Genomic DNA, 25,459 nt, shown 5'->3' on the forward strand with positions numbered 1-25,459 from the left:
CAAGGAACTTATATGATATTATACTAGTAAGTGGCGGGCCCGGCCTTCAAGAAACTTATATTATACTACTTATAGTATATTATACTACTAGGTGGCAGGCCTAGCCTTCAAGGAACTTATATTATACTATTTATACTATTTATATAATATTATACTACTAGGTGGCGGGCCCAACTGTCAAGGAACTTATACTACTTATATGATATTATACTACTAGGTAGCGGGCCTGGCCTTCAAGGAACTTTTATTATACTACTAGATGGTGGGCCCGGCCTTCAAGTTGCTTATATTATACTACTTATAATATATTACCTACTAGGCAATGGGCCTGGCCTTCAAGGAACTTATATTATATTACTTATAGTATATTATACTACTTGGTGGCAGGCTCAGCCTTCAAGGAACTTATATTACACTATTTAAATTGTATTATACTACTAGGTGGTGGGTCTGGCCTTCAAGGAACTTATATGATATTATACTAGTAAGTGGCGGGCCCGGCCTTCAAGGAACTAATATTATAAAGGAACTTATATGATATCATACTAGTAAGTGGCGGGCCCGGCCTTCAAGGAGCTAATATTATATTACTTATATGATATTATACTACTAGGTGGCAGGCCTGACCTTCAAAGAACTTATACTACTTACATGATATTATACTATTAGGTGCAGGCCCAGCCTTCAAGGAACTTATATTACTTATAGTATATACTATATAGTATAGAGAGTATATACTACAAGATGGTGGGCCCAGCCTTCAAGGAACTTATATTATACTACTTATAGTATATTATACTACTAGGTGATGGGCCCAGCCTTCAAGGAACTTTTATTACTTATAGTATATTATACTACTAGGTGGTGGGCCCAGCCTTCAAGGAACTTATACTACTTATAGTATATTATACTACTAGGTGATGGGCCCAGCCTTCAAGGAACTTATATTATACTACTTATAGTATATTATACTACTAGGTGATGGGCCCAGCCTTCAAGGAACTTATACTACTTATAGTATATTATACTACTAGGTGATGGGCCCAGCCTTCAAGGAACTTATACTACTTATAGTATATTATACTACTAGGTGGTGGGCCCAGCCTTCAAGGAACTTATATTATACTACTTATAGTATATTATACTACTAGGTGATGGGCCCAGCCTTCAAGGAACTTATACTACTTATAGTATATTATACTACTAGGTGATGGGCCCAGCCTTGAAGGAACTTATATTACTTATAGTATATTATGCTACTAGGTGGTGGGCCCAGCCTTCAAGGAACTTATATTACTTATAGTATATTATACTACTAGGTAATGGGCCTGGCCTTCAAGGAACTTATATTATACTACTTATAGTATATTATACTACTAGGTGTGGGCCCAGCCTTCAAGGAACTTATATTACACTACTTATAGTATATTATACTATTAGGTAATGGGCCTGGCCTTCATGGAACTTATATTATACTACTAGGTGTGGGCCTGGCCTTCAAGGAACTTATACTACTTATAGTATATTATACTACTAGGTGATGGGCCCAGCCTTGAAGGAACTTATATTACTTATAGTATATTATGCTACTAGGTGGTGGGCCCAGCCTTCAAGGAACTTATACTACTTATAGTATATTATACTACTAGGTGGTGGGCCCAGCCTTCAAGGAACTTATACTACTTATAGTATATTATGCTACTAGGTGGTGGGCCCCGCCTTCAAGGAACTTATATTACTTATAGTATATTATACTACTAGGTAATGGGCCTGGTCTTCAAGGAACTTATATTATACTACTTATAGTATATTATACTACTAGGTGATGGGCCCAGCCTTCAAGGAACTTTTATTACTTATAGTATATTATACTACTAGGTGGTGGGCCCAGCCTTCAAGGAACTTATACTACTTATAGTATATTATACTACTAGGTGTGGGCCCAGCCTTCAAGGAACTTATATTATACTACTTATAGTATATTATACTACTAGGTGATGGGCCCAGCCTTCAAGGAACTTTTATTACTTATAGTATATTATACTACTAGGTGGTGGGCCCAGCCTTCAAGGAACTTATACTACTTATAGTATATTATACTACTAGGTGATGGGCCCAGCCTTGAAGGAACTTATATTACTTATAGTATATTATGCTACTAGGTAATGGGCCTGGCCTTCAAGGAACTTATATTATACTACTTATAGTATATTATACTACTAGGTGATGGGCCCAGCCTTCAAGGAACTTATACTACTTATAGTATATTATACTACTAGGTGATGGGCCCAGCCTTGAAGGAACTTATATTACTTATAGTATATTATGCTACTAGGTGGTGGGCCCCGCCTTCAAGGAACTTATATTACTTATAGTATATTATACTACTAGGTAATGGGCCTGGCCTTCAAGGAACTTATATTATACTACTTATAGTATATTATACTACTAGGTGTGGGCCCAGCCTTCAAGGAACTTATATTACACTACTTATAGTATATTATACTATTAGGTAATGGGCCTGGCCTTCATGGAACTTATATTATACTACTAGGTGTGGGCCTGGCCTTCAAGGAACTTATACTACTCATATATTATACTACTAGGTGGCAGGTCCAGCCTTCAAGGAACTTATATGATATACTAGTAGGTGGCGGGCACAACCTTCAAGGAACTTATATTATGCTACTTATATATTATACTACTAGGTGGCAGGTCCAGCCTTCAAGGAACTGATATATTATACTAGTAGGTGGCGGGCACAACCTTCAAGGAACTTATATTATACTACTTATATATTATACTACTAGGTGGCAAGCCCAGCCTTCAAGGAACTGATATATTACTTATATATTATATTACTAGGTGGCAGGTCCAGCCTTCAAAGAACTTATATATTATACTAGTAGGTGGCGGGCACAACCTTCAAGGAACTTATATTATACTACTTATATATTATACTACTAGGTGGCAAGCCCAGCCTTCAAGGAACTGATATATTACTTATATATTATATTACTAGGTGGCAGGTCCAGCCTTCAAAGAACTTATATATTATACTAGTAGGTGGCGGGCACAACCTTCAAGGAACTTATATTATACTACTTATATATTATACTACTAGGTGGCAGGTCCAGCCTTCAAAGAACTTATATATTATACTAGTAGGTGGCGGGCACAACCTTCAAGGAACTTATATTATACTACTTATATATTATACTACTAGGTGGCAGGTCCAGCCTTCAAGGAACTTATATGATATACTAGTAGGTGGCGGGCCTGGCCTTCAAGGAACTGATATTATATTACTTATATATTATACTACTAGGTGGCAGGTCCGGCCTTCAAGGAACTAAAACAAGAGACAATGAGAAAAGAACTGTGAACATATAAGAGCTGTAGAGGCCAGTGAAAGTGGTCTCAGGGAGAAGGCTCTAATAGTAGGAGGCAGGGGACTGGAAAGGTTGCCTTCAGAAGGGGGGGCAGACAAACTCAAAGGCACAGGTGAGGAGGGTGTGAAGGCTACCGGAGCAGAGACTGACTAGAATAAGTGCAAGCCTTCCAGGGGTGCCAGATTGAGAGCGGGCTGAGCAGGGCTTGTGTGAGATGGGAAGGGAATGTCTTCAGCAGACAAGAGGTAGCCCCTGGAGGTTATTGAATAGTGATCCACTCAGATATCTGCTTCAGGAGAATCACTTTGGCGGCCCAGAGTGGAGAAAGTTGAGGCAGGAAACTATTGAATAGTGCGGGTGAGAGATGAAGGTCAGTTTGGGATCCCAGAAAAGGATATCTGGGAAAGACGTGGTGAATGTAAAAAAATCACAAAACACACAGACTGAACATGTGGGTTGAGTCAGACTAAGGATGACCTAGGTTTCCAAGTCTGATTTATCCCTCCATGAAAATAGGAAAGTTGGGAAGAAGCAGTGGTTTTGAGTCAAAGATATTAAGTGGCTTTTTTACTCTTTGGACATTGAGTTTGAAATGCTTATGGGACAATAAATTAGAGGTTCCCAGTAGCAGTTGGCAATGCATGATTGTAGCTCAGAGACAGGCCAAAGCAGATGTGTGAGCACCTGGCTGAGCCCATGAAAACTGATGAAATTGCCCAGAAAGTAGAGAAGGGAGGGCCCAGGACAAAGCTTTGGAAGCAACAATATGGATGGCAATCTGGAAAAGGAGACGAGGGTCAGAGAGAAGAACCGGCAGGAGGGGTTGGGAGCTGGAGGGGCTGGAGCATTAATGATGAAAACGGTCCTAAGGGTCGCCTTAACAACTCTCCTCTACTACATGTCTGTCTATCTGTCCATCTAGCTGTTTTCACCCTCATATCCCTCTTTAAGGGCAGGATCCTTTCTGCCTTTTTCTGTATCTCTAGGTCAGCAGCCCCAGCCCACAGCTGGCACCCATGAGGGTGACGAGTCTACCTAGACTTCCCTTGACTCTGATATCATTAACAGAAGGGGAATTCCCTGAATTTCTTCGAATTTCTTATGGGAACACATTCAATCAATGAATCCACAACTTTTTGCAGAGTTACCATATGTCAGACACTAGGAACATGAAGACAAAGAATTAAAACACAGTAACTTTACTCATGAGGAGCGAGAGCCCTGGGAGAGGAAGCAGCTCCAACCCCTTAGTCCTGCTCTCAGACCATACCTGGAGCTGTACCATGGGACTAGCGGGCCAGACTACATCAAAACCTTGACCACTGTCTCTCCTCGGACGCTGATGCAGATGCCCAGGACCCCAGGAGCTCCTTCAGTGGCGTCCCCAGGGTCTTGGAAAGGGCAGGGCCTTCACCAGAGATGTCAGCATCCTCCTGGGAGGCTGCTCTGGGGGATGATGGCTCCTCCAGAGGCTGCAGCTGCAGTGATTGCCCACTCAGACTTCGTTACCCAAGTCCTTGGCTGAAATTGTTTAACATCAGAAGGAGGAAGAAGAGGCCTGGCCATCAGTTTTGCTGCTGCCCTCAAGGCCCCTGGGGCTTTTCCCTCTGACTGATAGCTCAAACCTTTCCCACTGAAATGGGAGCTTCTGCAGAGCAGGGCTGGTCTGCACAATGGCCGCTGCTTTATTCATTCATTCTAAGGGGGTGCTGAAAACAGAGAAATATGAGATAAAGAGAAAAAGAGTAAGTGATATAGCATACATATTCGTTGCATTTAAGGGGGTTTCAGAGTGAGGGACTGACACCTTAGGGATGAAAGAAGCGGGAGGGCATCTCAGGCATGGGGGCTATCAGTACAAAGGCGCAGAGATGAGAGACAGTGTTGGGTGCGAGGGACAGAGGAAGCGCTTGGCTGGATTGCAGGACACGGGCGTGGGGGCGGAATGATCAACAAGGCTGGAAAGAAAGGTCCCTCGGGGCCCTCGAGTCCAGGCCAGGAGCTCCCGGACACCCAAGTGCTCCCCGGGTGATTTGGTTGTATTCCACCTGTTGGTTGTTCCGCCCTCCCATTCTGTTAGCGAGACACCAAGCGTGGGAAGTCTTTTCCTGCCCAAGAGCCCTGACATGGACCTACAACTCCTCTTCCCTACAGGAGGCCCTTCTTCTCCCACTCACTCTCGCGCGGAGCAGCCCTGCTCGCGTTGCGCCAGCCTCGCGCCTCCGCCATTCTCGCTCGCTCTCAGCTCTCTCCTTCCCTCCAAGCAGCTCCAGCCTCCGCCAAGGCTGGGCCACCCCTCGAGTCGCCTTCCGGTCCAGCCGGCGGCCACTTCTTGCTCTCTCCCTCTCGCCTTAAGCCCCTACACGCTCGCTCCGACGTCACTGAATGGAAGCTGCCCCGCCAGCCAATCAGATCGCTGTGTCAGTGGGCTCGCGGACGCTTTCTCTCCCTGGCTTTTTGTGAAGTCACAGCTTCTACAACAAAGAACCGATTCAGAAAACAGAAGCCTCGGCACCTGCCCCTCAGTATGACATGATGATGCCCAACGTTGGCTAGCCCTCTCCTCCCTTCACCAGAAGTCAAACCCACTGACTTCCTTTCAGCCTCACCTTTGGCACCAGGGAGCCAACAGAACCCAAGGTAGGATACCATAAACTCAAAGTACTACCATGCTCATACCTGTGTGCTCTCCCAAACACACACTCACACACTCACACACTCTGACACACACATACACACACACAGAAGCCAGCACCAGCACACTCACACTCACACAGGTAGAGGTGTTTATGGACCAATGGCCATCTCAAGGGCTATGTCACCATCCCCTAATGATTGGCTTCTGAGGGAAGCGGCCACAAACAACAACAGAGAAGAAGGACCGGTCTTCCCTTGGGCCATCCTCCTGGCAGGAGGGATATAAAAGCCCTCCAGGCTAGGGCACCTTCCCACGCAGCCCCACAGCTTCACTCACACTCATTCCCACACCCACACTCACATCCCCACACCCATACCCACAGGCACAGAAACAAGCCCCATCCCAGGGAGGCTCCAGCCCCTCCCTGCGTCAAGTTCTCGGCCCCTCGCTGACACCCGTTTCCCAGTCTTTGCTGCCCAAGACATCTCACCATGGCAGACCCCTGTATTACCGGGCCCTGTGTGCCCACGGCCTCAGCCGGCTCGGTCTGCTCCAGTGACGTGAGCCGCGGCAGCAACAGAGTCTGCTTGCCCAGTTCTTGCACCGGCTCTTCCTGGCAGCTGGACAACTGCCCAGAGAGCTGTTGTGACCCCAGCTGCTGCGGCCCCCCCTGCTGCCCAGCCCCATGCAGCACACCGGCCTCCTGCCTGGCCCTCATGTGTCGGCCAGTCTGCTGCGTACCCCCCACCTTCCAGGCAGCGTGTGAACCCGGCCCCTGCCAGGCTGTCTGCGCCTCCTCCTGCTCGCCATCCTGCTGCCAGCAGTCTTGCTGCCAGCCCACTGGCTGCGGGTCTTCCTGTTGCCAGCAGTCCTGCTGCCAAGCTCCTAGTTCCGCTGCCTCTCCCTGCACGGTGCAGTCGTCCTACTGCGTCCCCGTGTGCTGCAAGCCCAGCTGCTGCATCTCCCTGCCCAGCTGCTCTGTGACCACATCCTGTTGCCCCGCCTCCTGCTGCTGCCCGTCCAGCTGCTGCCCCCCGGCCTCCTGCGTGTCCCTCATCTGCCGGCCAGTGTGCAGTCCAGCCTCCTGCTATGTGCCTGTCTCCTGCAAACCCCCTTACTGCGCACCCACGTCTTCCTCCTCTTCTTGCTGCACACCCTCCTGCTATCCAGCCACCACCTGCTGCCGCCCTGCCTCCTACGTGTCCCTCAGCTGCCGGCCCACCTGCTGCAAACCCATCTGCTGCGCTCCCAGCTGCGGCCAGAAATCTTGCTGTTGACCACAGGGTGCTGCTCTCTGTCCCCCTGGCTGATGCCCTTTGTCTCTCCCCCACCCCGGGCCCGACTTCAGTGGGCCTCTTGGTTCCTTCCCTGGGCATCAGCTTCAGCATCTGACCAGCCACCCACCACCACCCTGCCTTGCAGAGACCGTACAGACACCAAGGCACAGCGAACAGCTCCGCCAGTGGAACCAATGCCAGGCCTCCTCCAAACCATGGCTGCCCCCAGCCTTAGCACCAGCTTCAGTGTGCACCCGGCCCCACCGCTTGCAGCCCCCTGGCAGGCTCTCTCTCAGCTCATGCCCGCACCCAGCCCCACCGCTTGCAGCCCCCTGGCAGGCTCTCTCTAAGCTCATGCCTGCACCCGGGCCCACTGCTTGCAGCCCCTGGCAGACTCTCTCTAAAGTCAAAGTGCTCGGGGATGGCCCTGGCCACTGCCCTCCTGGTAATAAACGGCATCAACTCACTTTTCTGGTCTCTCACTTGTCCTGTTTCCTTATCTAGGACCCAGCAGGGAAAGCGGGAGCTTCATACTGCACAAGGCAGCCTGCGGAGCCCACGAGGCCTCAGGAGTCAGTGCCCAAAGTGACCAGCATTCCATGTCAGGAGTCAGGCCCTGAAACATCCCACCCACACTCTGCCCACGGGCACTCCCATCCACCTGCCTTCCAGGCCATTATCCTATTGCCTTAAAATCTTTCCCTGTGTCCACCATCACTACTTCCAATCACACCAGTCAAAAGACCAGATGCCTCCCGCACACACATAGGGGAAAGGATTTACATGCACAATAATTTATACTAGCCCTTTTTATCGAACCAAAATACTGGAAATTGAGGAGATGTCCATCAATTGGAAAAGGATTGAACAAGTCTGATAAATGAATGTATGGGAATAGTATTTTACACTAAGAAATCTTAAACAGGAAGATTGCAGAAAACCAGGAAAGGCTTGTATAAACTGATACAAAATGAATAGAACCAGGAAAATATTGTACATGGTATTAGCAACATTGTATGGGGACCAGCTATAAATGACTTAGCTTTTCTCAGGAACACAATGATGCAAGACAAGTACAAGGGATTCATTATGGAAAGTGCTATCCCTGACCATATAAAAAAGCTGATGGATTCTGAAAGGAGATTGATGTGTACTTTTTCACATCCTTTATTTCTTTCATGATTTTTTTCTTTCTGATCTGCTGCTGCTTTTACAACTGTGACTAATATGAAAATACATTCTACATAATTGCACATATACAACCTATATCAAGTTGCCTACCATTTTAGGAAGAAGAGAGCGGAAGGAGAGATTAAATTTTGGAACTCAAAATCTTGTACTTGGGGGGGGGGGATCTTGTAAATATATATACATAATTGACATAATTGGTGGAAAATTAAATACTATAAAAAATGAAAAGGAATTTGCACCTTAAAAAGATCTCTCTGTTTTGTGCCTAATATAAAAAGATGCCAGTAACAGTATGATCTGGGATTTGTTCCACCTTCGCAAAGTAGGAACCATTCTAGTATGCCTTACAGACTTCGGAAGGCAGAGGTTGCCAGGATCAAGTTGGCAGATTTCTCTTTTCTCTAGAAAGGTATTAAGCTAGACATGTTGCTATGCCATATTTCAAACATGTCTAGTCTAGGGCAACAACCCTTTATTCTTATTGTTGTCCAGGAGGAAGATAACTCTCAGTTTATACTCACTGGCTTAGCACTTTCTCATCAAGTGCTATTTATAAAAAGGCCATTATCAATCTCCTCACCAAAGAAAGCAGCGAACAGTGATCAGAGCAATTATACCAATTAAAAGGAACTAAAGAATACATGAGAGTAAAAGAGTTCTTAAGCTTGGAATTAGGCAGAATCTGCTCTCAATAGTCTTGACAGTTGTAGGCAATGGAAGTCAAGGGACCTGAGGCTTTCTCTATATGTCTGCAATTCTAAAAATAATCCACCATTTTAAAAGTACCCCTTCCTTGTCTCAACCAGTCTCAAGGTCCTCTCTAAAAGTATGTCCAATAATCTCTCTTACTCCTATGGTCAACATCTTTCCCAGCAATTACAACTTCCTCTGGTCACCCAGTATGACCACAAGATTGTTGCTCACCTTGCCAGTGGATATTATAGAACTGTTTACTAGCAATCTGGAGCATAAAAGAATGTAATAGATGATTGGGGACTATGGGACTATGACTCTAATGTCCATCTAAACTAGGCTTTAAGGCAACACTGGACTTTAGAGAGGTAGAAGTTTGTAATACTATCACAGGAAGGGGAATCCCATAAGGAAAGTTGGAGAAAAAGCAAAGAGATCAGGTATTCTACTGATGGTCAGCTGGTATGCTAGAGATCAGGGTGGATATAAGGAAGTATGGATCATAGACTAAGAGTTAGAAGGTATCAAATTAAGGTAGTGTAACCTGGAGTTCTCATTTCACAGATGTGAAAAATAAAATCCAATGAGATCAAATGTCTTACACAGAATGAAATAGAGCAAATGGGATTTATGAAGAACTGATTCAAATTTAGAAGAAGAGCCATTCCCCCGCTGATTATGAACAGTTAGCTCTCAAGGGAAGAACCCAAGCTATATGTAGCCAATTTTTTTTTTAAATGCTCCAAATCACTAATTATTAGGAAACTGAAAGCAACTCCGAGGTTCTTCAGTTTTGGTAGAGATTACAAAGAAAGGACAATTACAATTGTTGGTGGGAAACAGGCCCACTGATACCAGATTTGGTGGAGCTGTATAATGGGGAACTATGCCCCAAAGGTATTAAAATGTGCATGCTCTGTGACCTAGGGATATCACTATTAGGCCTATACCACAAAGAGATCAAACAAAGAGGAAAGGGTTCTATTTCTATAAAAATATTTCTAGTAGTTTTTTTTTTTTTTTGTGGCAGCAAAGAATTGGGAATTAAGGAGGTGCTTCAGCTTGTGGTATAGGATGTGATTGAATACCATTGTGCTGTAAAACACAGAGAAAGACAGTTTCACAAAAACCTAAGACTACTGCTTTGAAGTGATACAGAGGGAGATGACTAGAAACAGGATACTGTTTTACAGTATCAATACTGTAAATAAAAACAATTAAGATATAAGAACTCTGATTAACTAAATGAGCAAACATAGTCCCAGAGAGTTCATGATGAACATAGAGAGAATGAACTAAAATGAAGCATGACAAACATATTTTGAATCTGATAAATTTGGGAATTTGTTTGGTTTGGGCATAATTATATGGTATAAGGGTTTTTCTTTCCTTTTCTTTCTCTTTCTCATGGGCAAGAAGGAAGGAAGAGGGAAAGAAAAAATAAACATCTGATCATGGAAAAAACAAACAAAATGAAGAAGTTGGACTGTTTAAAAAAAAGAGGATAAGGGTCAGTTTGAGAGGGAATTAGTGATATGTTAAAATCATAGGCATTAGATGTGCCTTTAGATTCTTTTAGATTACAGGGACTTCGTTTTTTTAAAAAAATAGTCCACCCATTTCTTACAAGCAGTATACAAATATGTTGTATGGATACAAGATATCCCTTTCCCCAGGAAATGAAGGCTGAGAGATGGAGGCACAAATTATGCTTAAGAGTCAGTGCAGTATCTGAGTCAACTCTCATAGGAAGTTATACAGCAGGGTCATAAGATATTGGGAGGGAACATGGAGAAAACACCAAGGAAGAAGGAAAGCCACTCTGTAGATGGGTCATTCTCTAGAGGAGTATAAAAGCCTTGGGCAGAGGAGAAGGAGCACTTCAAACCCATCCCTCCTCCTCTCCTCCTCTCCTGAAATATCCATCCACTCACCCACCATGTGCCACACCAGCTGCTCCACTGGCTGCCAGCCCACCTGCTCCATGCCCATGTGCTGCAAGCCCGTCTGCTGTGTCCGTCCTTGCTGCCGCCCAGCCTCCTGTGTGGCCCTGCTGTGCCGCCCAGCTTGCCCTGTGGTGACTAGCTGTCAGGCAGTCTGTGGAGCTGGCAGCTGCTCCCCCTCCTGCTGTGTGTCCAGCCCCTGCCAGTCCAGCTGCTGCCAGGCCAGTCCCTGCAGCCCCTCTTGCTGTGTGTCCAGCCCCTGTCAATCCAGCTGCTGTGTATCCAGCCCCTGCCAGTCTGCCTGCTGCGTGCCTGTCTGCTGCAAACCTGCTGTGTGCATACCTGTCTGCTGCAAACCGGTGACCTGTGGGCTCCCCTCCTGCCAGGTCTCCTGCTGCCAACCAGTTTCCTATACAACCTTGGTCTGCAGACCCACCTGTGCCCCCTCCTGCTGCTGCTGAACAGGAATGAATGCTCTAAGCCATCCACACAGAGTCCAGATGAGACTGGAACCCCTGACCTGGGTCTTTGTAGCCACAGCTCTGCAGATCCCTTAGAACTCTGTAAGCTTTCCCTGGAGACACAAAGCAGGGCTATTGATCCAGTCAACAGGAGCTTCCATTTCCCCCATCCCCTCTGTGACCCACAAAATAAAGATCCTCAAGGCAGATACTTTGGCTCTGCTCATTGTCCACTTCGCCTGAGGGTAGATCTTCTCTCAAAAGGCCGTCCCATTGGATATTTGCTGTTGGAATCAGCCTTGGTCACAGAAGCAAGGTTGAACTAATAAATCAATGGGATCTGCCATATGTCTACTTCTCATTCTTTTCTTTCACTTCTATAAGTTCTAAAGTTCTTTACTTTTTAGTTTTTCTCTTCACATGCTGCCATTGTGGGTCCTAGAGGGAAAGCACATAATGGAAGCAAAGTACTCTAGGTGTACTCCAAGAGTTCCATGTTTTCTTCCATTATTGAGTAGGGCAAGAACTGGGTGGAAGGCACTGTCATCTTAAAGAGCTACTATTCATGGATCACTGGGGTCGGCTTTGTCAATCCAATTCTGAGGTTTTTTCTGGGCATTCAAAAGAGATGTATCACTCTAGCAGGTGATTTTCTTGAAACTTATAGGAAGATAATTATGGAAAACCTCAACCCTCAATACTCTCCACTTAAGGACAGTTCTCCTCCCTATCATAAGATACAAAAACTGATAACATCCTAAAAAATATGTGACTGCTTTTAATATATCTCTTCTAAATTTTTTTTTATTTCATTGGAATGCACTCTAAATCTCTTTCCACAAAAAACTTCTATATTACCCCCAGATGAGGAAGTATTAATGTGGTCAAAAGATATATGATCAATCAATACACAAGCATTTATTGAGCTCCACTTATGGGCCTATACTAAGCATAAAACAAAAACAAAAAGTGGTTCAGTAATCCCTGACTTAGGGAACTTCCATTTTATCAACAAAGACAATATATGTAAACATACACAAAATTAATGCAAGGTGAAATCTGGCATTAATAACTAGGAGGAGTTAAATTTTAAAGTACATCAGGGTGGGGGAAGCCACAATGACAAAGTAGAAACCGTAACTCAGCCAAATTCTTTCAATATTTCCCTCCAAACAACTTTAAAATAGCCCTCAGATAAAATTTTGCAGTGGCAGAGCCAACAAAAGGTCAAAGTGATACATTTTCCTGATCAAGACGATTTAGGGTTGTCAACAAAAGCGCTATGCCATACAAGAGCAGGGGCTGACCCAGAAAGCCAGCTGAGGCAGCACTGGTAATGGGCCTCAGAATTTAGCAGCAGCAGCAAGTTTAGAAACAGTAAGAGAGTAGGACAATCGGTAAGAAAGAGATTACAGGGGACCCTTTCCTGGCACTGGGTGCAGCTGGCATTGACTGGCCACAGCTATGGGTTATAGTTCTGGGGTAGAGGGAAATGCCCAAGGTCAGTCACAGGGGAGCAGAGGAACAGGTCCCAGTTACAAGGCAAAAAAAAAAAAAAAACATTACTTCTTATGGCTACAGGAGAGCAGAAGTCCTGGTCACAGAACCAGGAAGAACAGGGACACCAGCACTTGTGGCTGTAGAAGAGCAGTGGTCTTTCCTGGATAAAAAGCAGACTATAGACCAGGAGTGAGCACACCATTTCCCAAATCACATCACCTTGAAAGCACTGAAAATTTGTATACTCTGGAACTACTTCTGAAAACAGCAACATGAAAAAGCCTGAAGCTTGGGACAGTGCCTTCCTAACCCCCAGCTAAGCAGAGCCCAACTTTAACATCAAGTTCAAAGTCAAGAAATAGACTGGGAAAATGAGCAAACAACAACAATAAAAAAGATTTTGACCATAAAAAGGTACTGCAGTGGCAGTGAAGAGCGAGTCAGAAACCCCCAAAATTGGGAAGAAAAATAAGAGAGATGCAAGACAATTATGAAAAGAGAATGAACAGCTTGGTAAACGAGGGACAAAAAATACACCTTCAAAAATAGAATTGGCCTAATGTTTTTTTAAAAAGCACAAAAATTCACTCAAGAAAATTCCTTTAGGAAAGGGACCTGTATGTGCCAAAATGTTTGTAGCAGCCTGTTTGTAGTGGCTAGAAACTGGAAAATGAATGGATGCCCATCAATTGGAGAATGGCTGGGTAAATTGTGGTATATGAATGTTATGGAATATTATTGCTCTGTAAGGAATGACCAGCAGGATGAATACAGAGAGGCTTGGAGAGACCTACATGGACTGATGCTAAGTGAGATGAGCAGAACCAGGAGATCATTATACACTTCGACAACGATATTGTATGAGGATGTATTCTGATGGAAGTGGATTTCTATGACAAAGAGACCTAACTGAGTTTCAATGGATAAATGATGGACAGAAACAGCTACACCCAAAGAAGGAACACTGGGAAACGAATGTGAACTATTTGCATTTTTGATTTTCTTCCCTAGTTATTTTTACCTTCTGAATCCAATTCTCCCTGTGCAACAGGAGAACTGTTCAGTTTTGCAAATATGTATTGTATCTAGGATATACTGCAACATATTTAACATATATAGGACTGCTTGCCATCTTGGGGGGTGGTGGAGGGAGGGAGTAGAAAAAACAAAACATAAGCAAGTGCAAGGGATAATCTTGTAAAAAATTACCCTGGCATGGATTCTGTCAATACAAAGTTATTATTAAATAAAATAAAATTTAAATTTAAAAAAAAAGAAAAGAAAAGAAAAAAAAGAAAATTCCTTTAAAAACAGAATCGGCCAAATAGAAAAAAAAAAAAAAAGGTACAAATACTGAGTGAATAAAATAATTCTATAAAAAATTGGAATTGGGCAAATGAAAGCTAATGACTTCCCTAAGATAACAAGAAACAATAAAACAAAGTCAAAAGAATAAAAAAATAGAATATGTGAATTATCTCATCGAGAAAAACAACTGTTCTGGAAAGTAGATCAGAGAGAAATAATTTAAGAATTATTGAACTAATCCTTAAAGGAATATTGACCAAAAAAGTCTAGACATCATATTACAAGAAATTTTCAAAAAAAAAGAAAACCTACCCAATATTTATATCCAAGGCCAAAACAAAAATTGAAAAAAATCCACCAATCAACTCCTGAAAGAAATTCCTAAATAAAAATTTCCAGGGATATCATAGACAAATTTCAGAACTTCCTGGTCAAGGAGAAGATATTTCAAGCAGCTAGTAAGAATCAATTCAGATATTGTAGTGACCATCAGGATCACACAAGATTTAGTACTTTGAGGGCAGCTAGGTAGTGCAGCAGATAGAGAACCAGCTCTGAAGTCAGGAGGTCCTGAGTTCAAATCTGGCCTCAGACACTTAACACTTCCTAACTCTGTGACTCTGGGCAAGTCCCTTAACCCCAATTGCTTTAGCAAAAAAAAAAAAAAAAAAAAAAAAAAAAAGATTTAATACTTTCCATGTTAAAGAATTGGAGGGCTTGGAATATAATATTCCAGAAGACAAAGGAGCTAGGTTTACAACCAAGAATAATCTACTCAGCAAAACAATATAATCCTTCATGAGAGAAAAATATGGATAGTTAGTGAAAAAGAGGGCTTTCAAGCTTTCCTGATGAAAAGACCTGAGTTGAATAGAAAAGTTTACCTTCAAACACAAGACTCAATTGTCATTCATTTTTTAATCATGTCCAACTCTTTTTTTTTTAAGAGGACAATTTAATAATTTATTAAATGGAGAGGTATATTGGGACCAAATGGATCCATGGTTGATCCCAGGACTGAATGAGACTATCATCTCAAAGAATCCCGCACTGAGTATTAGACAGGAAGATTTTTTATAGGATGACAAGAACAATGACATAATGGGGGAGGTACCAGGATGGGGATAACCTAATGGGGGGGAGGCACCTAGGATGACACAATGGAGGGAGGTACTGGAGGGGTTACTGATATTCTAATAATGTCTAAAATGGATAGACCTTTATCCTGTCAAACATTAAGAAGGAATGATTGTAGCCTAAAGATATAAAACCTTTATCTCATCAAACATTAAGAGGGAACCTGAGGCAGAGTAACTAAATAGGACAATTGGAAAAACTGGGTCAGATGTCCAATTCTTTGTGACCCGGTTTGGAGTTTTCTCAGTAATTACATTGAAGTGATTTGCCATTTCCTTCCTTAGCTCATTTTGTAGGTGAAATTAAAACAAACAAGGTTAAGTGACTTGCCCACAGTCACATGGCTGGTAAATATCTGAAACCAGATTTAAACAACCCAATTACCACAAGACTGTAAAACGTTAAACATGAAAAATAAATCATAAGGAACTCAATAAAATCAAACTCTTTGCATTCCTATATGGGAAGGTGATACATGGAAAAGGATCTATATGTCCAAAAATACTTGTTGTAGTGGCAAAGAATTGGACATTGAAGGGATGCTCATTAATTTGAGAATGGCAAGTTGTGGCATATGATTGTGATAGAATACTAAAAGAAATGATGTGGCATTGTACACAATAATAGTAGCATTTTAAAGGATGATAACTATGGAAAACTTGAATATTCTGATCAATACAGTGATGAACTCATGATGAAAAATTCTGCCCACCTCCAGAGGGAGAGAACTAATACTCAGTGCAAACTGATGTGAGATTTTTTTCACTATATTTTATTCACTTTTTTTGGAAATGTAGCTAATATGAATAAACTTTCCATGATTTTACATGAATAAATCATTTTGCCTTTTCAGTGGGTAGGGGAAGGGATGGGAGGGAAGAAGAGAATTTGGACCTCAAAGTATTAAAATAAATTAATAAATTGGGATTTTTAAAATATAGTTATATGAAAAAAATTGATCTAAGTCATTATTGATTAAAGAAATCCAAATTAAACCACCTCTGAGGGGCCACCTCACACCTATAGGAAATGACAAATGCTGAAGGGATGAAAGAAAATAGGTACACAAAACTCTTAGTAGAATTATGACCTGGTCCAGTCTTTTTGGAGAACAATTTGGAACTATGCCAGAAGAGCTATAAAACTGTGTTTATCCTTTGATGTTTATCCTTTGACCTAGCAATACCATTTCTAGAGCTATATACCAAAGAGATCAAATTAAAAAGGAAAAAAGTGTCTGAAACCAGATTTGAACCCAGAGAGTTTTCCTAACTCGAGAAACAGTACTTTTAGTCTTTCACCTAATTGCCCAAAAGAGAAGTTGAACACGTGCTAAAAGATGCTGTAGACAATGAAGTAATACAAAAAAATTTACAGCAATTTTCTCTGATAAAGATTTTTCTCAAATATATACTGAGTATAAAATTGAGTCAAATTTATGGAAAAAAAAATAGGAGCCACTCCCCAAATGATAAATGGTCATAAACAGGCAGTTTTCAGAAGAAATCAAAGCTATTTATAGTGATATAAAAGTGATCTAAATCACTATAGATTAGAGAAAGGCAAATTAAAACAATTTTGAGATACCACCTCACCCTTATCAGAAATGATAAATGCTGGGGGGAAAAATAGGTATACTAATGAAATGTTGGTGGAGTAGTGAACTGGTCCAATCATTCTGGGGAACAATTTGAAACTAGGCCCAAAGGTCTATTAACCTGGACATACCTTTTAGTCCAGAATATCACTGCTAGTAGGTGGAAGAGGGGTGGGAAGGAGGAAGAATCTGGAACTCAAAAATTATTTAAATAATGCTTTCTTTAAAAAAAAATTATAAATTCCCAATTTTTTAAAACAAGAAATCAGGGATTCTAAGAGGAGATAAAAGGAAGAACATTCTTCAAATGGGGGACAAATAGCCTTTTTAAGGGATGTTTGGGTTTCTTTCACTTCACACTTATTCCAAACCTCTTTTCTCCTCAAGTCTAGCATACTTTCCCCTCCTGCTTCTATCAGCCTAGGGCCTTCTCTCTCAAAATCTCTTCATTTACCTTCCATATCTAATATAGAGATGGTTTCCTTTCCATCACCAACCTATCTCATAGAGAACTTCACATCCCTTCTTGTTTATTACTCTAACATATTGGATATCCCTGATCTTCAACTTCTCTGCATATCTAATGAGACCTTCCCTGCTATGTTCACATATGTCTAACTCTCCCTATCCTTCCCCTCAAAAAAAAAAAAAAAACCCTTCACTAGATTCTACAACCCCCATTGGACTCCTATACCTCTCCTTTCTTTCTTAGCCAAGTTCCTTGAAAAAGCCATCTACACTCACTTCTTCCACTCTCTTTTCTTTCACTCATAAATCCTTTGCAGTTTGTCTTTCAACTGTTAGAAAGACCCAAACTTAATCTCAAACTCTGTGATGTTTTGTTGAAAGAATGTGCAAGATTGAAGAAGCCTTCCATTCTCATGAGAAGGGGATACATCCCCCTGAGAAGTGGTGCCCTGTTGCAGAAGTCAGAGGAAGCTTTTTGGCCCCCTCCCATTTAATCTTTAACTGCCCAGAGAAACAGTTCCTGGAATCCCTAGGAATGCCCTGTTCCCAATCCTATTTGGATTATTGCTACCCCACCACCACCCATGGAGAGAAGACACTCTGTATGAGCCTTGTTACACAAGCACAATAAAGCAGGATCATTGACCCTGACTGGTTTACGCCAGTTTCTAGCTAAGACCCCCTTATAAGAATTCTGCAGTTTCTCCTCCTGAAAGCTCATTCATCAGAGATATTTATTATTTTACATTACTTAAAACTCACAACCATCTGTGGAAACTTTGTTTTTCAAAGTTTCTCATTTTCTGCTCAAGGTTTCTGAGGAATTCAATTGTAACTATTCTGTGGAAAATTAACCCTAATTTGTCTCTCACACCATCTCATCATCATTCAACTGAAGCTGTCCTTCCTCTCTTAAGTTATTATCTAATCAGCAAATTGGAACTCTCATCCTTCTTGGCCTATTAGCTATGTTTGACACTAGTAGCCAACCTTTCAGACTTTTGTGGTTGGCCCCAGACTTTTGTGAACTTCTGGTTTCTACTTACTACTACCCTGTCTGATGACAATCTCCTCTGTTGGTTCATTGATATCACACTGTCTGACCGTAAGTGCTCCTCTTCCCTTTACATTCTCTCTCAGTAACCTCCCTGAAAAACACATGTGTAATGCCCATTTTTGAGTCCCCACTGTTTTGAGTCTCATACTTGTGTTGGCAGGATCTGGCACACAGTAAGTGCCTGATGAATGCTTGCTGATTGAACCAAACAGATGTCTGGCAGGACTACATAGCAGTGCACATTCAAGGTAAGCCTAAAAAGGAATAAGTACTCTGTAAATTGAAGTCTGAAGATAAGAGAAAAAGCCTGTATATCCCAAAGAAATATTAAAGAAGGGAAAGGGACCTGTATGTGCCAAAATATTTGTGGCAGCCCTGTTTGTAGGGGCTAGGAACTGGAAAATGAATGGATGCCCATCAATTGGAGAATGGCTGGATAAATTGTGGCATATGAATGTTATGAAATATTATTGTTCTGTAAGAAATGACCAGCAGGATGAATACAGAGAGGCTTGGAGAGACTGACATGAACTGATGCTAAGTGAAATGAGCAGAACCAGGAGATCATTATATACCTCAACAATGATACTATGTGAGGATGTATTCTGAAGGATGTGGATTTCTTCGACAAAGAGAAGATCTAATTCAGTTCCAATTGATTAGTGATGGATAGAAGCAGCTACACCCAAAGAAAGAACACTGGGATATGAATGTAAACTGCTTGCATTTTGGTTTTTCTTCCCGGGTTATTTTTACCTTCTGAATCCAATTCTTCCTGGGCAACAAGAGAACTGTTCAGTTCTGCAAACATATATTGTATCTAGGAAATACTGTGACATATTTAACATGTATAGGACTGCTTGCCATCTGGGGGAGGGAATGGAGGGAGGGAGGGAAAAAGTCGGAACAGAAGTGAGTGCAAGGGAAAATGTAAAAATTACCCAGGCATGGGTTCTGTCAATAATAAGTTATAATTATTAAGAGAGAGAGAGAGAGAGAGAGAGAGAGAGAGAGAGAGAGAGAGAGAGAAAGCCTGGAAGGAGAGAAGGGAAGAGCAGGGGGGAGGGATAGTGAGGGGGGGGACAGAAAGGGAAGAGGAAGGAGTGAAAGGGAAGGGGGAAGGGGAAAAGGGAAAGAAAGGGGAGGGAGAGAGAAAAAGGAAAGGGAAGGGGAAGAGGCAGAAGGGAAGGAGAGGAAGAAAGGAGAGAGGGGAGGGAGAGGGAGAAAAGAAGGGGAAGGGGAAGAGGGAGAAGCGGCTAAAGGAGAAAGACAAGAGGGGGGTCCACGAAGATCCCGGTAGGTCTAGATCATAGGGAAGATTCTTCTAAAGCGGAATTTTAGGAGATAAATTAAAGTTCTACAGTCGGGTTCAAATTGTGCCCAAGGGCATCGTGGCAGAACAAAAGCTCGGCAGCCTTTATTCTCATAAAGAACTGACTTCGAGGGGAAGACGCTCGCTTTCACGCTCCCACACGCAGGCGCAGAGAAAGTCTCACGAGAGAGGCAACGAGAAGGCGGGGCGGGAGTCCGGGCGGGTCGTAGTCACGTGCTGTGGGAGGGGCACGGCGCATGCTCCCAGTCTCGTCTCGCTCGCTCTCCTTTCCCGCCCGGCCTTGAAGCAGCTGCTGAGGAGCCTGAGCCTAGGTGAGTGAGGAGGGAGTCAAGGCCAGGAAGGGGCTGCACCGAGCCCCCCAGAGTCTGTGCTATCATTCCCTCTTCCTACTGCAAGCTCTACAGGACCTCATGGCCTCAGTCTGTAGAGGGATAATTGGGGGTGGGGGTGGGGCGGGGAGGAGAGGGAAGGGGGCGGGGAGGAGAGAGGAGGGAGACAGGGAGGGGGGAAGCAGACGCCGCCCCCCAGTAACTCCCTGTGGAGGAGAGTGGGGGGAGGAGCAGGCAGTACCCCGGGGCTGGCACTTGGGCAGAGCTTGCCGGGAAAGCCTTCTGAAGCCCTACTGTATTCGAGGTACTGGATTAATTAATGATGCCCCCCCTTAGGTGGATAAGACAAAAGATGAGCCTTCCTAATTATTCTGACTCCAGGGGGGCCTTGAACTGGGGGAACTGGCACAAAGTCTCCTTTGCCATCTGTCTTGAGAACGGATGGTCAACAGCAGGGACTACCTGGTAGCACTTGGGCACACACAGCCAGTGTGCAAGTGGACTAGGAGGGACTGGCCATCGGCCAGAGGGCTGGCAGGGGCCGGACGGGCAGCATGAAGGGGAGTAGCTGCCCTTGAGAGCACGCTGGGGGGCAGCGACTGGCATGGAGCAGGCTAGCAGTAATGGAGTTGGCATGGCATGTTTTGGTGTTTTGGACAAGTCCTTCTTCTCTGACCTTAGCAGGTTACTGGGATTTGGGTTGTTTTCCTTCTAATAGCATATTAACCTCTACAGTGACCCCTGGTGCCCTTTTCTGTGGCCCTCTTTCCCCCATTCCTCCACAGGATATTGGCTCGGCAGCTGCCTCAGCTATCCCATTTTGCCCAAGCCCACTACATTCCCACCTCCCTCAGCAGGTCCTATTCCTCCTCCCCAAGTCAGGTTTCTCTTGTGAGTTGTCTTTAGACATGTTAGAATGGAGTTTTTTGCTTTTTGCTTTCATTTGTATACACATGCCTGGCTGTAGTAAGTGCTTAATAAATGCTTTAAGCGTCTCTGCCCAACTTCACCCTTTAGAGCAGGGATTTGCAGAGAATCCCAGGGGTCTCTGAAGCCCTCTGAAAGGGTTCACAAATTCAAAAGTTAGTTTTTACTTTTAATATGATAAATATTCATAACCCATGTAAGAAAAAGCTCTTTGGACAGACTCTCAATAATTTTTAATAATGTAAAGATGTTGAGAACAGAAGTTTGAGAAAGCAGATGTTCCATCTTGGCTGCATGTCATGTCTACTTTCTTCCTTTAATCTGTTCATTACACCAAAGAATCAATTAGTGGATTGTCCAATCAAGAAACCCCCAGTGTGGACTCTGGTGATGACCACCAACTCAGTGCATCAGTCTCTGGGCCGGAAGCCTTATTCAGGGCAGAGCAGCAAGGATGGATGCCACATTGGAGCTGGCGGAGACCTCAGAGATTTCCTCAGACTCTGGTCCTATTGTCCTTTCTTCACTGCCAGTGGGATCTCCAAGAAGTCCTTGTACCTCCTGGTCCTCAGTCTTTTCTTTACCTGCAGCCATAGCTGGATGAGGTGACTGTTGCTCTCAGAAGACTTACCAGGGAATAAAATTGGGATGTGATCCAAATTTGACCAGAGACCTTGAGCCTCTGGTCCTTCCTGGCTTTAGATCTTAGTCTGAGGAGCTTGCCCCAGTAAATAGTCATTGTTGAACATTGTAGAGCAGTTCATGCAACTGGTGACTCACCTTCTACTCTGTGTTCTGGGGCACACATCATGTGTACCTGGAATTATCATTTTTTCTTGTGAAACTTTAGGACTCTGCCCCAGAAATGTGCCTGGGACTACCCCATGTAGCTGGGGAAGTCCCTGGATTGGAGGGAGTCCATGTTGTCATTGTGGGAGTATCCCTGACTGTAAGCTGGGCACCTCGTCTCTGTCTGCATTTCTTCTGGTTGCTTTGTTAGGCTTATGGGTGGACAGAGGATGGGGCAGCTGCATGAGGGAGTGGGATACATGTCAGTCTATCAGTCATGGCCCCCTTCCAAATGCTTATAACAGGTGAAATCAGGATACAACACTTGTTCTTCTCATCATCAGTTGTAGAATAAGCAGTCAGCAAATATTAGCCAAAAAGAGTTAAAAGAAATTGCAACAGTTCTCCAGAAGCAAAAGGCACCAGCCTTTTGTGAGTACCTCATTCTAGGAAATGGTCATTCAGGAGGCAGTAGAGACCTACATTGGTCTCTGAGTAGGGGCTAAGAGTCTAGGGATTCTGCCTTCAGTCAGCTTTCTGAATCTGAGTATCTGAGTTAAGTGCTTCTCATCTGTACACTGAGGTGAAGGAGGAGTCAAGGCAGATGATCTTACAGATCCTTTTGGCTCTGAATTTTGCAAGTTTTATTGGCTGTTTTGTGAGTGCTGGAGTTTCAGCCGATACTTGAAGGAACCAAGCAGAATGACTGCTTTGGTACTACATCATACTGGTACATACTCTACAAAGAGATGGGATGGGGCGGGGGTAGCTGTGTAACCCTATCATCCTCTCCTCTTTTTCCTTTCTGAAAATCCCAGCCATCCCAGACACCATGTGCCACACCAGCTCCTCCACTGCCAACTTGCTCCACACTCATCTCCTATATCCATCCTTGCCACTGGCCAGCAGTATATGGAGTTGGCACGTACTACCATCATCCTGTGTGTCCAGCCCCTACCAGTCCACCTGTTACCAGGCTGGTCCATTTACGTATCCTACTATGGGTCCAGCCCCTGCTACTCTGCCTGCGGGTTGTGTGATTGCTGCAAATCTTTCTGATTGTGTGCTGCAAGCCTGTGGGATTGCCTCCTACAAGGCTTCCTGCTGCCAGTTAGGCTCCTACTTATCCTTGTTCCATGACTCCTTCTATTGCTGAGACAGGCTGGTCCCTGCTCAGATGAGAGCAGCCTAGAACATCCATTTTCCTCACTGCAGCTACAGCTTTGCTCATATACTGCAAAGAATCTTAACTGGGCACTCAAACCCAGGATTTTTCATTTTTCAGTAACATTCTTTTCATGACTTCTGTAAATTAAATATCCTGTGGGTCCAAAGCTTCTGATCTTCTCACTATACAGCCCATGGGCATATATTCCTTCTCCCTTAGGGAACTGCTTTATGGTGCATTTTGTCAACTATTAAAATTTTTGGTATTTCATTTTTTCACTGTCAGACAATAGTTTTCTTACAAAAGAAAGAAATTGAATATTTTTTGAGAATATGAAAGGATTCAACTACAAAAGGGCTAGGAAAAGAATTGAATATTTGTCTCGGTCAGAATAAAATGACCTGAAAGATGATGAAGCACACATTAAGAACCAACTTTACATAACTCTGTGTGTGTGTTTGTGTGTGTGTGTATGTACTTAACTACTTTGTTGTCTCTAAGGAACTTTAATAAAAATATGATAAATCTATATGATCTCAACAAAAATACTTTTAAATGTAAGGAGTAAAATAAAAGATGTCATCAAGATTTGAGATAAAATCCAGGGAAATACTGATGTGTAAAATATATATACTCCTTGTCATATGTTAGGTAAACTAAAAATTTGCTTTTATCATCTTAATGATCATGGAATGATACCAAGAGATAGGTTTAATAGTACTACACAATTTAAAATTGAAGAAATAATGCAAGTGAAATTTGAAGGGTAATAGAGCTTTGAATATCAGAAGCCAACATTTTAAAAAAGTCTTTCGTAGCAAGGTCTGTGTTCAGTCTCATGAAACATTGAGCTATCAAAGATAACAATGAACACTACTCTCTAATTCATAGACATATACCTGAAGAAAAATTTATATTTTGACAAAATGAGTGGCAATATGTGGTAAACAGAGAAGGTAAAGATGTGAATACTGATCTCAAAGAGGAAATATATATATATGTGTATGGTATACATTATTAACCTTAGAGTAAACCCTCGGAAAATTACAATCAGGCATAAGAACAAAAAAGTAGAAGATGAAAGCAATTTTGAGAAAAGATTGCTGATATTCAAAATAGATTCAGGAGAGATTGTAAAAAAAAAATTAAGGAGGATGGAAAATACTGCAAAATGAATATACAATATATATGTGAATCCCTCACTTTGCACAAATAATATGACTGTAGTCATTGTATTTATTATACACAATTACATAAGATCCAAAAAAATCTAAGGAAAAACCTACCAAGAAAGCCACTTCAGCCATGGAGGAAAGGTCCTGCAGGGATAAATATGAAACTGAGGTTTCCTAAGGCAAGGACAAGGACAAGGTGGTGAGGAGTTCTCCCAAAATTCCAACTAAAGGTCATGTAGCCACAGGAGACTACAGGAAAAGGTCAGGGCCAGAAAACGCTCCTGCCTGCCGTCTACCGCACCCTCTCTCTAGCCAAGAAGGCGCGCGTGGCAAGCCCCGAGAGGAACCACAGTCCTCAGACAGCTTGGCTTGGGTCCCTCCTCCAGTGGGGGCACCGACTAGCTTAAGAGCATGGCCTTCAGCAAGTCATCCCCCCTGATTCCTGGAGACGCCCAACAGAGGTCAGAACGTGCCATGAGAGCCCATCCCCTCAGGCCACCTTCCCTTGCTTGGAATGACCGCTTCTGCCCTTCGGGGTCAACTTTGAAGAGCCACCTACTGATCCAAGTCTGCCTGGCACGAGCGCCCTTTCCATCACTTCCCGAGTGCCCGGCTGTCCCCCCGGTCATGAGAGGACCTCTCGGCAGAGGGCCTGGGAAGCGGGACCGTGGGCATGGCGGTTACGGGGCTGGCACGAGCTCGAGTCGCAGAGGCAAGCCCGTCTCGTTTGGCCCAGCGGCAGACGTTCTTCCTACGCATTCCCTTGGCATGCTCCAGAGACCTAGTTCCAGGAAAGGCCCGCAGGGAGCCCACTGGCCTTTTTGCCTGAGATGGGAGGCAGCTTCTCCACGCCCTGCTCATCTCCCCATTGCTACCCGACTCCCTGCGCTGAGAAGCACTGGCTGTCCCGTTGCTGGCCGCACACGGCACAACCGAGGGCCCCGGAGCCCTCCGAGTCCCCCCCTTCACCCCCCCAGCAAGGCCGCCGCGCTTCCTCCGACAGATTTCTGCGGAGACGTGTGCCCGGGAATGCCCACCGGCTAGCGGCTCCCTCCAGTCCCGCTTTGCATCGCGCT

General features: G+C 43.7%; 2 protein-coding genes across 2 annotated transcripts; both read left to right on the forward strand.

Annotated features, from left to right (window-relative positions):
• The first annotated feature begins 5,897 nt into the window (after positions 1–5,897).
• On the forward strand, positions 5,898–7,773 carry LOC127562465 (keratin-associated protein 10-3-like). Its single transcript, XM_051998198.1, has one exon. The coding sequence runs from the start codon at positions 6,522–6,524 to the stop codon at positions 7,305–7,307; it is 786 nt and encodes a 261-aa protein (XP_051854158.1). The 5' UTR covers positions 5,898–6,521; the 3' UTR covers positions 7,308–7,773.
• Positions 7,774–11,090: 3,317 nt separating this feature from the next.
• LOC127562467 (keratin-associated protein 10-9-like) lies at positions 11,091–11,802 on the forward strand. Its single transcript, XM_051998200.1, has one exon. It carries the CDS (start codon positions 11,131–11,133, stop codon positions 11,593–11,595), a length of 465 nt encoding a protein of 154 aa, XP_051854160.1. The 5' UTR covers positions 11,091–11,130; the 3' UTR covers positions 11,596–11,802.
• The last annotated feature ends 13,657 nt before the right edge of the window (positions 11,803–25,459 follow it).

The sequence above is a fragment of the Antechinus flavipes genome, chromosome 4 (assembly GCF_016432865.1).
Source record: "Antechinus flavipes isolate AdamAnt ecotype Samford, QLD, Australia chromosome 4, AdamAnt_v2, whole genome shotgun sequence".
NCBI classification, from domain to species: Eukaryota; Metazoa; Chordata; class Mammalia; order Dasyuromorphia; family Dasyuridae; genus Antechinus; species Antechinus flavipes.

What these genes read in the sequence shown, in the direction of transcription:
- LOC127562467 (XM_051998200.1), top strand. Translation starts at nt 11,131, where the DNA reads ATGTGCCACACCAGCTGCTCCACTGGCTGCCAGCCCACCTGCTCCATG.
- LOC127562465 (XM_051998198.1), top strand. Translation starts at nt 6,522, where the DNA reads ATGGCAGACCCCTGTATTACCGGGCCCTGTGTGCCCACGGCCTCAGCC.